We start from the raw sequence: 12,827 nt of genomic DNA, 5'->3' as shown, positions 1-12,827 counted from the left end.
CAAGCTTAAGATTTATTTTATTATGTAAAATATATTCACCGTATTGGGACACAGCTCTCCAACCCAAAAAATGATCAATTGTCAATATCTTTTTCTACAAACAACAAAATGCGAACAAAAAAATCCTTACATAAACTTTCAGATCAACTTTGAACAGTAGTTGAACAATTCCAGTTTTTTGTCCCACAAATATAGAAAGAAGTGCGTTTTTCAAAATAACATAACGAGCGATGAGGCACTAGGCTTGCTCACAGGACAGAGGCTCCCTGTGGAACGGGAAGCCTAATTTATTAGAACTACAGTTCCCAACACCTAACATCTTGACTCTCTTGTCTTTTTAAAAATCCTAGCAGCAAAATGTACAATCTATAATGCAATTTATGAAAAAAGATGTAATCAGGGACGTTGTAAAAATTCACATTCGATCCACAAATCCTCAACTAAAGATGCTCCTCTCTGTACAAGAATTATTGCATTCACGGATTTGAGTTACTATCGAACAAAAAAACTAAACTAAAAATGAAGGGAACGGGGAAAAAAAGCATTTAAAAAAAAAAAAAATCACCATAGAAACACAATATATTATTTTTGATTTTGACATTTCTTTACACACCGTATTTACACATTTAGGCCAATTTTGCATTGATTAAATGGATAAAGAACGGAAAATTATTATATAAATAAATGATTATATTGTGGTTCAAATGTTTTTGTTGGCAAGTTTAAAGGTGCACTGTGTAACTTTTCTGGTGGACAATCTGCTACCTGTTAATCTTCTGCCTAGATAGTTCCACAGTATGGCATTTAATTTATCAGTTATTTCTTTACAAGTAGAAAAAAGATGTATTTGTAACAGTGAGCGGTGTCCCCTTTCCACAGATCTGTCTTATAACTTGGCCCTGTGGTGTCATGCGCTTGTCTCCATGGAGATAGATAAGCTCCATACCAAAGTGTTGAACATTGTAGCGAAAGTAATAACATCTCCATGGAGACGAGCAGGTAGTGGACTTTTCAACAGTAAAGTCAGACTGTGCACCTTTAAGTACGGCTAAATTAATCAAAATTTGAGTTGAACAAAACAAGTAATAAGCCGGTCAATTTATTTATTTATTTATTTTTTGTAGTAGTAGTTTTGTAGTACCAACTTCAACAAAAGGGGGCAGCAAGTGAGTGAATCTATACAGGTTTTATCTTTTTGTAAGAGAAACATTTTATGGCTGAAAGTACAAATCACAAATCATTATTCATATTATTTATAAGTTTGTTAAAGGTTTAGTCCAGGTTCAGGAGTTTAAGTCCCATTTTAGACCTGGTTTAGCTGATATTTTGTCTTTGTTTTATCTTCTTTGTACTTAGTATGAAAACATAAGAATCATTTGGATCATTGCGAGATACGGCCAAAATACTACCATCAACCTCAAGGTCACAAATTGTGTCAGTTTCCTTTTAGGATCTTTTTTTTATTTACAATTATGAGTTTCGTTATACAGACTGTGGTGGGGGGAAGTAATTATCAGTTTCTCCTAGACTAAAATAATTAAGTTGTTGATTTGTAACCTTGTGCAGCCCAAAAGATGATAAAAAACATTAGTAAAGGTTCCTCCATACCGCATATCGCTGTACACGCGTCAGGAACAGTCTTCACTCCTCGCCATCCTCCATTTTAACAGTTCACATGTGCCAAAGTTCAAAGGTTGACAGGTCTTTGGTGCAAAATCTCCTCCTTAAGCGTTCCTCCTCCCTCCTCGTACCGTTAAGTAGTTAAACCAAAAAGTGAATGAGAGCAGCCCTATGCCTCGTCACCACACATTCAAGTACAAAAAAACAAAACAACAAAATGAGAAAAACAAAGATCAAGTTCAAAACAGAGCACTTCTGGGTCAAAACCAGATATGACACTGCGTCCTGGACACTAGGGGGCAGAGCACCTGTTCAGAGCTGGTACACTGCAGCTCCTCGGTCCTTCTTCATTGGTTGTTCGAGGTTTTCTTCACAAGTTTTGTCCAAAAAAAAAAAAAAAAAAAGAAAGAAAAAAGTTTATGTTTACTTTTTTTGCAGTTTCTTGCCTTTTCTAACCAGCAGCTTGTTCTTGATGTGGCCACGCTTCCTCTTTGCAGTCTGAAAAATTAAAACATTTATTTATATATTTTCTGTTCAACTACAAAAACACATTACAACTTAAAGTGCAGCGCAAGATCCTGTACACGATTTTTTCCCCCATGTATATGAGACAAAAGTATCTTGCCCCAGAACAGATGTGACAAAACTCTGCTCTGGTCTGAGAGATTCAAGATTCAAGGATTTTAAATGACATTTAGATCTTTACCAAGTGTGTCTATAGTGAAAGACAGTATTAGTGCAATTCATAAAGAGCAAGTGTGAATTGTGAAAAGTGCTTATAAAGTCATCATGGTGAATAATTAGAATGCTCTGAATACATGAGGCCAGTGAGAAATAACTTTGGACCAAATTATAAAACTAGCTCATTTTAAGCTATTTAAAGTTAATTACGTTTGTTTTTCACCTTTTGTAGTTGAGTTATCATTTCACATTATTCTAAAGAAATGAACAAAAGTCCTTATGGTAAAAAAGTTGGGGGCCACACATTTGTCTACATGGAGATGATATTGCTTTGTCTGGGTTTTTCCACAGAAAAGTATTTTTATTGCTAATCACGTCTTTGGTAGGACGTGGTATTCTTACCTTTTTGGATGTGTACTTCTGCTTAGGCAGGACACTCCGGGGCTTGTGGTCCAGAGGCTCTCTGTTGTCCAGGTGTTTGACTTTATAAATCCGGACGAGCCAGTGCTCCGACGTGAAGGCCTCCTCCAAGTGCTGGAACTTTATGTCTTTGTTCCCAATCTCCACGTTCCTCGTCCGGTCGAAGCCGGGAGGGGTCCGGAAATCCAACTACGAATGACAAAAATGTAATTAGGGAAAGAATACGATAAACAGACATTTGGTTAGTGAGCGCACAGGGATGAACAAGGACCAAATCAGAACTAAACCCGGGATCAATCAACTAAACCAAGTCAAAAAACAGTTCTAATTCTAAAACAGGCCAGTCAGAACTAAAACAAGGGATTAACCAAGGACTAAAATGAACTAGGGCTAAACCAAAACTAAATTCTGAAGAATAAAAAGAAAAGATAGCATAACATTTCTAAAAAGAATCAGCTCCAACGTTTTCAAATATTACATGGAATTACGCAACCATTAAATTAATTTTTCAGCATCCCTAATTTCAAATAAGAAAAAGTAAAGCAGGAAATTTGGTGCAGTTACTCAGCGATTAAAAATATAAATATACAGTGAATCCTACAACAATCTTTAATAGAAGCAATTTGTACTGGGACAATAATGAGAGAATCCCACATGTTGCTACAGCTCAAATTTAAGGCATTTCTGGATCTGATCAAATATCGGGCCAGCGGTAAAACTCGGCCTAATTCGATGGCTTCTCATTATTTCTGGGACCAAAAACTAACAGAGACATGACTTTGATGTTGCTTATTACAGTGACTTGACACATTGTAGAAAGGAACACATGATCTGTATCTATTTAAATTTGATCCTGACCCAGATGCTCTTTGTCAACGGAAAATGAATGTTTGGGCAGGTCAGAAATGATCAAAGGAGAGTTTGTTATGTACACACCACTGAAAAATGTCAAATATTTCTCAACAGACAAAAATGAGCTCAAAGCAGGGTGGAATAAGGCTAAGCCAGCAGGAAAACACAACAAAACTCAGGAAAACAGGAGAAAAACAGGATAATAATAATAATATTTTTAAAATTTGCTTTTCTTGATGGGTTTATTTCTTTTTGCCTTTGCTTCCTGTGTTAATGTTCAGGAACATAATGTTGAATGTTTTCTTTTTTGAAAGGTTTGTTTTTAAAAAGACAAAATGAAATCAAATAGAAAATTGTGATTATTATTTTATATATAATTGTCTTGGGACCACTGTTTTTTTTTTTTAATGATTGATAAGCAATTGTTAGTTGCAGCCCTAGACTAAACCAGGTCTAAACCAGGTCTTAACCAGGTCTTAACCAGGTCTTAACCAGGTCTTAACCAGGTCTTAACCAGGTCTTAACCAGGTCTTAACCAGGTCTTAACCAGGTCTAAACCAGGACCAGAGGGGAAAAAACAGGTGTAATTTACAACTTTACAAGGTGCACATGGTCCCAACAAGGTCTAAAATTTAAGGCTAGAAGTTTAAACTGATCTAGTGCACTGTGAAAACTACAGCAAGAAAATCAGGTCTAACCCAGGTCTAACCCAGGTCTAACCCAGGTCTAACCCAGGTCTAACCCAGGTCTAACCCAGGTCTAACCCAGGTCTAAACCAGGTCTAAACCAGGTCTAAACCAGGTCTAAACCAGGTCTAAACCAGGTCTAAACCAAGCCTAACCCAGGACTAAATCAGGATTAAACCAGGACTAAACGAGTATTACCTGCATCTCGTCAAACTCGGAATACGTCATCTTGTGCATGAAGCAGTTTAACAAGAGTAAATAAAGACCACATCAGAACTAAACCAGGACTAAACTGAGGCTAAAGTAGGAGGACTACACCACAATCACACAAGGATTTAACTGGAGTTACACACATTGCTTCAAATATATAACAGGACGTCTTGTACATATATCAACAAGATTAGCACAGGACTAAACCAGGAGTACTAACATCTGTCTGAATTTAAAATGAGTTATGGTGTAAATGAGGCACAACATCAGCACGACTAGGACAAGACGAGGCTCCCATTAAAACAGAACTAAACCCGGAATAAATTAGCATTGCATACATCTCTCTAAATTTATATTATAACTTCTTGTTCACAATGTAGTTTAATAAGAACAATTCACTACATCAGGACTAAACTAGGACTAAATAAGATCTAAAGCAGTACTAAATCAGGACTAAACCAGCATTACCTGCATCTCTCCAAATCTGTAATATGACATCTTGTACATGAGGCAGTTGAGCAGAGTGGGGGAACCAGCCTTGTCCACTCTGAACTCTCCCTGTGGAGTGAAGTAGTCGCTCTCCTGAAAAACACAAAGACGATTTATACATCATTAAAATCAGGAAGACTAAAATACACTAATTAGAAAACCCTGCTGTAATGGGCTCATGTCTAAAAATGCTTTGTGTGATTTGACAAAACAAAACTTATACCCCTCAAAGCAAATTTATCATATTGTCATTTTCAGTCACATTCACTTGTGGTTTGATGGCGCTACCAGGACAAGTTGTAGGTCAGATCTGTGGAGAGATGACCCCCCCAGAATACCGTTTTGTATGTACAATTATAGAATGTATTAATATTTAATCAACGAAATGTTTGTAATGAAAGAAAGACAAGTTTAATGTAAAAGTCGTATGTCTCCTTAAACTGAAGGTGTGTTTCTATAGGCGCCGATGTAAAGAATTTAATTACTGACAATTTTACTGATACATAATACATCGAGTGTGAGTGCAGCCCTCTAAGACAGCAGCAGAAATATGCAGCAGTTATAATCTTTGTGGTTTCTAAGGAACAGGCATTGATTTACTGTCTATAAACCCGGAGGGTATTTTGGCTTAGAAAATGTAATGCATTCTCACAAGGTTTGTTACATGAGCATTTTTGAATCGATGAATGACAATGAACTTACAAAAGTCTAAATATGTGTAATCTTCTTCATTATCACCTTCAACTGCGTATTTCTTCATTATTTTTGTTGTTTTATTACGTAGTTTTTTCCTTATAATGATGTAGCTTCATGTAAAATAAGAGCTATGCAAAATCAACTTTCTGGAGCTTTCTACCATGTTATAACGTTGATGAAAAATGTGCCTGTGTGTTTTTATGTCAGTCATGTTTGTGTAATCTTGCAGTTTCTCATGTGCACTATTCAAACCCTTCTTAAAGTTACTGTACAAGCCCCCGCCTTTTGTACAAGGCCCAACCTACAAGTCTATGTGACCAGAGCTCTGCAGCGCTCCGGTACAGACATTTTTGATACTTAAAAAATAGTGTGACTCAAAACAATACACTACAATTTTACAAACCTGATGTGATGTACAGTCATGATGTACAGTCATTCATACAGTCAATTTTATTAGTGGAACGTACACGGTTTGTGTTGTGAAAACACTCTGAAGGGGGGAGCAAAGGGAGGGGTACTCGTCAAAAAATAAATTGAAACTACTTCAACATATTTAAAACATTTTTTTTGGTGATTGTCAAAACGATAAATGGTAACATGGAGCTCTAAATAAGTGTTTAATAAAAATAATAAAAAATATCCAATAAAACAGGCCTGCAAACTGAGACATAGTGAACAAAAGTGTCAGTCTCTCTGTGGCGCATAATCAATCGTCCACTGTGCTCAAAATTCTGTGCCTATTATTGTAATTGCAAATTATTGCAGTTATATTTTTGCCTGAAAAGAGCAAATGTATAATAAGAATAACACCCACTCAAGAATGTGTCTGTAATTTGCATTATACATTATATTCATTAATACTTTAAAGTGCAACTATGGTTATGCTTTTACTTCCCAGTGAATAAAAACTGTTATTGTTTTAACAGTAAATGGACTCTTCACTAGAGATTCACACAAGACTGGGACGACCACACTGTGCATTAAAGAATGAGGTGGGTGCCCCATATAGAATAGTTTTATTATAGCAGGTCCATAAATAAAAAGAATACAGCAGCCATTTACTACTCCTCTATTACACAGTTTGAACTTTTACCAGTATCATTAGACCACTAAAGTCTAATAAGACTTTGAAGAAAGCTTTTACTATTTGGTCAATATTTGAATCTCTGCTTTTTACTTGAGAAGGCTGTATTCACTGATTATAAGTTTGATCACACTGCAAAGTGGACAGTGGCTCTTGAAAAACGCATCCTTCTATTGAGATCTGAACTCATGTTTTTGTGAGCTATACATGAGTGCACACACACTCACACACACCCCCCCACACACACACACCCCCCCACACACACACACACACACACATATACCAACATGCACATGCACTCACACACGCACACACATTTTACAGTTTACAGTGCACATTTTACTAGGTGTATTAGGCAGAGGTATAAGGAATGGCTCTTGTGGTTTTACAAAGTAATCTTATAAAAATCTGTTTTTCCTTATTGATTACTGCTCAGAGAACTATGAGTGAACCGTATATCACATATTGCACCACATCAAATTGTGAGATAACCTTTGATTCTCAGTCGTGCCAATCATTACACGAACAGTATTTAGACACATGTGGGTTCAAAGTGTTCAAAACATTAAAGGAAAAATACAAAGTTCAAACAAACTCCATTTCATAGAACTGTAGCAGAAATGCAACTGCTGAAAACAAAACGAAAACTTTTCCTTTTTTATTTATACATTTTTTTAGTATTCCCAAAGAAAACATTAAACAGTTTAGACTCCTCATACCCTGATGTCCTTTGGGTGCTCTCCCTCCGCGATCCGAACCATCCACAGAAACTTGTTGATGTCGTCGCCGGAGTAACCGATGACCCCCCCGAAAATGATCAGGACATAATCCACGTCCAGAGACCTCATGATGTCATACGCCGCGCTCTCATTGGACGACATCGCCTTCCCCACCTGCACAAACAACACAATTTATTACACTACAGTTTTATAATAGTTTATAAAAGACTTTTTCATAACCTCAGTTGGAAAGTCACAGAAAACTCAAACCAAATGAACGATGGATAGAAATGGAAATTAAAAAGTTGGGAGTTCATTTAAAAAGCATCCAGAGATTTTACTAGTAATTTCTATTTGTTATGTTAAAGACGTACCATGTAACTTTTCTGAAGGAAGGTACGTCATATGAGATGATATTGCTTTGCATAGAATGTTTCACAGTATGGCATTACTTGTGTTTGCTCAAAATACATTGAAAAACGTGCACTGGAATCTTAATGGAAGCGGGATCATCTCTCCACAGATATGGCTTGTAACTTGTGCAAGGCAAGCAGACAACACCATCAGGACATCACCATAGAGACAAGAAGTTGGGAGACCAGAAAAGTTGCATAGTGCACCTTTAATGTTTAAAACTGAATCGCAACATTTGGTGTCACATGAGCAGCTTAACAAACGTTCAGAAAATTCAATTCAAGTTTTTTGTTTTGTAATTTGTCTGGAATGTTCCAAAGTATCTATCGCCATGGAGACAAGCAGGTAAGCAGGTGACGCCGCTGGGCCAAGTCAGATCTGTGAAAAGGCAACACGGCCAACGGTAAGAGCAAAGGACACTTGTAATTGAATAAATAGCAGAGATAAGTTTAATGCCCTACTGTGGAACATTCCAGGCAGAGTAATAATGGCTTTAATTGTGATACAGCAAATTCCCTGTTGGGCAATTGCAGTTTTGATAACGTTTTAATTCATTCTCGTGGACAGAACAGACAATGATAGTGCTAGGGCTTAATAGCTTTAGAAAGGAAAAAGACCGAATGTTAACGAACAAAATCAAACCCAAATCCTCAAACTGCAATTAACTGAAATCCCCCTCTGGAGTAAAGTCAAGGAGAAAACTTTAGGCAAATAAGATTATCTTGTCCACGTTTGAGAGCGCTGCTTCGCACAATGTAGTAATTATAGAAAGAAGCAGAAAGCGCCAACTACCACTGACTGTGAAGGAAAATTATCGCTTCTTGGAAAATCTAAAGAGGAAATCTGACAAAAATGTGCTCTAGTTTTTTTTTTATTTTTTTTTTTTATCTCTTTCCAAAATGAGAGCATTAAAAAGAATTAGCAAGTTGTTAGTTGCAATAATAGAATAAATTGTGATTCATTACCAACAAACTACTAATTTGAAATAATGGTCCTCTAAAGCCGGTCTTTGAAGATAACTTGCTCAGCATTGTAACAAAATTAGCACATCACTCATGTTTATGTTCGCAAAAAGCACTATGTAATTTTTGTGGTAGGAAGTCCAGCATCTGTTTGTCTCCATGGAGGTGTTGAGCTCTGCTGGAATGCTCCACAGTACGGCATTAAACTAATCAATCTTGCGTTTTTTTCGTATCATAAGCATTTTTATAAATACTAGGTCTGGTGGTGTCACAATCTTGTCTCAACGGAGATGGACAAGTTAAATACCATATTGTGGAGCTATTGAGGCAAAGTAATGATCTCCTTGGAGACAAGCAAGTGTCAAATCCACCACCAGGAAAGTTACACACTGCACCTTAGAGCTGGGCAACATGGGAAAAAAGAAAAAACTATCCCCCCCCCCCATATTGGTCCATCTCGATTTTCAATTCTTCCATCTTATTGAAAACAGACAGTTGGACTTAAGGCATAAAGAGCAAGGTGTCAGGGTCACTACATTTCTTTGTTGCTAGGGCCAATAATTCCAGAGAAATACACATTTAAAGTGTGGAATGAGTATGTACAATATATTACTCCTAAAAGCATGTGCGTGTTATCACAATTAACAGAAACACATACGTGCACGTAAATTAGGTCTCAAGTTTCACTCATAAACTGTGAGAAAATAGTTGTTTACTTTCCGGAACTTGGCTTATAATGATAAGAAGCACCAGAGCAGAGAAAGAGGAGAAAAAGCGAGGAGCTGAGGTAGGATCTGAGAGAAGGAGGGAGAGCAGGGGCAGAAGGCACCACACTCAGAGGCAGAGGGACGGAGACTTTAGTCAAATTGTGCAGATTTAAGTACAAACTTGTGAAACGTGAGGACACATGAAGAGACAAATAGACGCGCTGTGGCCCTGACTCAGAGCTTTCACCTAAACAAGAGAGCAGTGACTCCTCTTCAGAACCACACGCTCTTACTGCCACAGGATTGGCTTTAGACATGTTAATTAAAATGCGCTTGGCTCATCACCGAGATCGACCAAAATTTAGATTGTGATTTATCATCTTTTGATTTTTGGCATAGCCCTACAGCACTTTTAAGACATTCAGTGGTTTCAGAGTGATTAAAATTTAGCATCATTGTTAATACCAATTCAAAACAAACTATTATGTGTTTGTCCTCAAGAGATCACGTATAAAGAGAAAGCTGAAACCCATGAATATTTAGGAAATGTAAGATTCATTTTAAAAGAATCAGTAACTGTAATTTTGATATTATGGTTACTATAATGTCTATACTTTTTCCAGATAATCGTTCAAACATGGTTATTGTGTCTTATTCCAATATATAATCTATAATGCCTCACCAGTGCAATGTGGCTGTTATTCCACGTATTGTTGTCCACTAGAGTCGTCCTGTTTGCCATCCCTGCGATCTGGTACCCATAATCCCACCAGGACATGACCCGTGCGTGCTCGTCTGTGTTCTGCCTCAGCCAATAGTACGCCTCCCGGAAGTCGTCCAGGATGTTCCTCGACCTGCAGGGAGGGGGCACCAGAGAGAGAGGTCAGTGAGCGCAGATACAAACCTGTCTGAGTGTAACAGTGGATCGTGACATAATGCAATGTCATACAAAAATGGCAATTGTGTATGTGTCACACTGTTATAAAGTTTTAAAGTTTTTCCAGTTGAATGCTGTGAAACAAAACATAAAAAATACCCGGGACAGGACAATAAAAAACGTTTCGCACTCCTGAAATAGTGACAGATATAACTATGAATGCATTTGTTATGTCTGAGTGATAGGGCAAATAAACAAATTACATTTTCCTGTCATTAATGAATTTATGATTTAATTTGACTTTGAAGAAACACATTTGTCTTGCGATCTTATTTTCATATGAACTAATTGCTTCACTAATGACAAGATTGGCTGCGGACTTGTCGACATCACAGACCCAAGCTGATCATTGACAATTTGAAACTACTGGATCTCAATTAAATCTCAGTAGTAAAACAACTTGCACAGCACTAGTGTATGTGAGGGTTGGAATGTGTAAGTTAGTACGTGACTGGAAATTCACATTTTATTCACATTAAAACGTCTATAACCAACATAATATCATCAAAAGCTGCAATGGATCACTCATTTCAATGCCATGAGCGAAAGAGTACTCAAAAACACTGAAAACGTTAGCGCTGAACCTCGGTACTCGGTCTGGCAGGTAACAGCACTGACAGGTTGCTCAACGTATTAATATTTTAGTTTATATTTTGACAAGAGGGGCAACAACAGCTGAAAATAGAACGTGCATACTAAAAATGAGCTTAAAAACATCTTTGGAGGTCCTAAATTTCCCGCAAAAATATGCACAGATATACAGGCAATCAATTAGCGAGAGGAAGGTTATTACAGTTGAATGCGGATGTAGGCGTATGCACAAAGAATACAGAGTGACGGGCTCATATCCGACTAGCATTGTCTGGGTTTTATTAATATATGTATGAGTAGTTTGCCTCGTATGGCCTTCATAGCTTCTTCCGTTCTCTTTAATTAAATTCTACTAAATATGGTTTTCTGAATTCAAGGAAGGTCAATTTTTTCTTTCTGTCTACCACATACAAAGTTAGAAATGGCAAAAAGACCCAAGATACTATATTTCAGTAAAATATTGATGAATATAGTGTGCGGTAGACTCATGAGGACAGGTTGCATTCAAGACGCTGCCACCTGCTTCATGACCTTGAGGTAAAAACTGTAAAATGTGTAGGTGCGCAGTCACAAGGTATAGCAATTTTCAGTAAGAATTTGAATAATGTGATAATTTTAATGGTAAACAAGCCTGAGGCACAGTTGAGCCTGATATCTATGCATTTATTTTTTGCACGGGGTTGAGAGGGCATATACATTTACATGTCGATAGTCTTTCTTATGCTGAGACATTGTTTATTTGGATAAATGTAAAGAAAAATGTACAAATGTTTTTCATCATTAAACATTTTCATACATAAATTGCCAAAATTGCATCTATTTTGGACATCAGTAGAGCAAGGTTTGAAATTAATGCTTAATGTTGTTAAATATTGGATACAAAAGCACAAAGAGGGTGATGGATGGATGTCTTATTAAGTATTTGACTAATCTAGAGTTTGACATTTACATACATATTTGACAAACTTTAATAAATTGTAATTAGATATCAACAAATTCTTCTGTACAAACTGCCAAAATTGTGTCAAGTACTGTACACAATTGAAAGTTTGGTGTATTTGGGTGCTTCATAATGGGTGATTTTTGTCTCTATCGGGGGGAAAAAAACATTTAAATGAAAACAGCCTTTTGTTACCTTTGTGCCCCAGACTACCCCATAGACACAAGTTGATAAAATTAAACAATTTAGGTGCAGGTACATGTTGTTGCAGTGTCTTGTTTTGATTATAACCCAACCATAGAAACATTAACGACGCTAAAACAAGAAACGTATTTAAAGAGCCTGCACCTGATGTTAATTAATTCTTATCAAGACAAATGGTCATTAAATCATGCACTGTGGTTAAAGCTGCCAAATAAGATCAACTGAGGCTGTAAAATATAATCTATTCATTTTCTCCGGTAATAATTATTATAGATGCGACTGACATAAGGCACATAGACACTAAGAATCAACCAACGGCTAACAATTTATAAAACATGCTCCTGACTCAGGGTTTGAAATCAGATACAGGCCGTTTAAGATGGTCGATTTCTCAGACTCCGCCCCCTCGTGCACTAACCCGTCGTGGTTGTAGGAGGCCAGGACCACACTGGGGCTGGAGTAGGCGTTGCTGGTGACCCAAGTGCAGTGAACAGCAAACATCATGAGCAGCATCAGCATCAGCATCGTCACTATAGACTTCACATTCGGACCCAGGCCCTCCTCAGACTTCTCCTGCTCCGACACGTGTTTGCGCACCTTACCAGCCTGCAGGGG

The 12,827-nt window shown here is 37.2% G+C and overlaps 1 protein-coding gene across 1 annotated transcript in view; it reads right to left on the bottom strand.

Annotated features, from left to right (window-relative positions):
* Nucleotides 1-1,125: 1,125 nt before the first annotated feature.
* LOC117378192 (dolichyl-diphosphooligosaccharide--protein glycosyltransferase subunit STT3B) overlaps nucleotides 1,126-12,827 on the bottom strand; it is a 144,107-nt gene continuing 132,405 nt past the window's right edge. Inside the window, exons 11-16 of the mRNA XM_033974722.2 lie at nucleotides 12,631-12,818; nucleotides 10,223-10,394; nucleotides 7,458-7,631; nucleotides 4,938-5,051; nucleotides 2,704-2,910; nucleotides 1,126-2,118 (exon numbers count right to left, since the gene is read on the bottom strand). Coding sequence (XP_033830613.1) covers nucleotides 2,044-2,118; nucleotides 2,704-2,910; nucleotides 4,938-5,051; nucleotides 7,458-7,631; nucleotides 10,223-10,394; nucleotides 12,631-12,818 — 930 coding nt within the window. The 3' untranslated portion in view covers nucleotides 1,126-2,043. The remainder of the gene's footprint in view (nucleotides 2,119-2,703; nucleotides 2,911-4,937; nucleotides 5,052-7,457; nucleotides 7,632-10,222; nucleotides 10,395-12,630; nucleotides 12,819-12,827) is intronic.

This window comes from Periophthalmus magnuspinnatus, chromosome 11 (genome assembly GCF_009829125.3).
Source record: "Periophthalmus magnuspinnatus isolate fPerMag1 chromosome 11, fPerMag1.2.pri, whole genome shotgun sequence".
Lineage (NCBI taxonomy): Eukaryota > Metazoa > Chordata > Actinopteri > Gobiiformes > Gobiidae > Periophthalmus > Periophthalmus magnuspinnatus.
The sequence above is the reverse complement of the archived record's forward strand: the minus strand, read 5'-3'. Positions and strand labels throughout refer to the sequence as shown.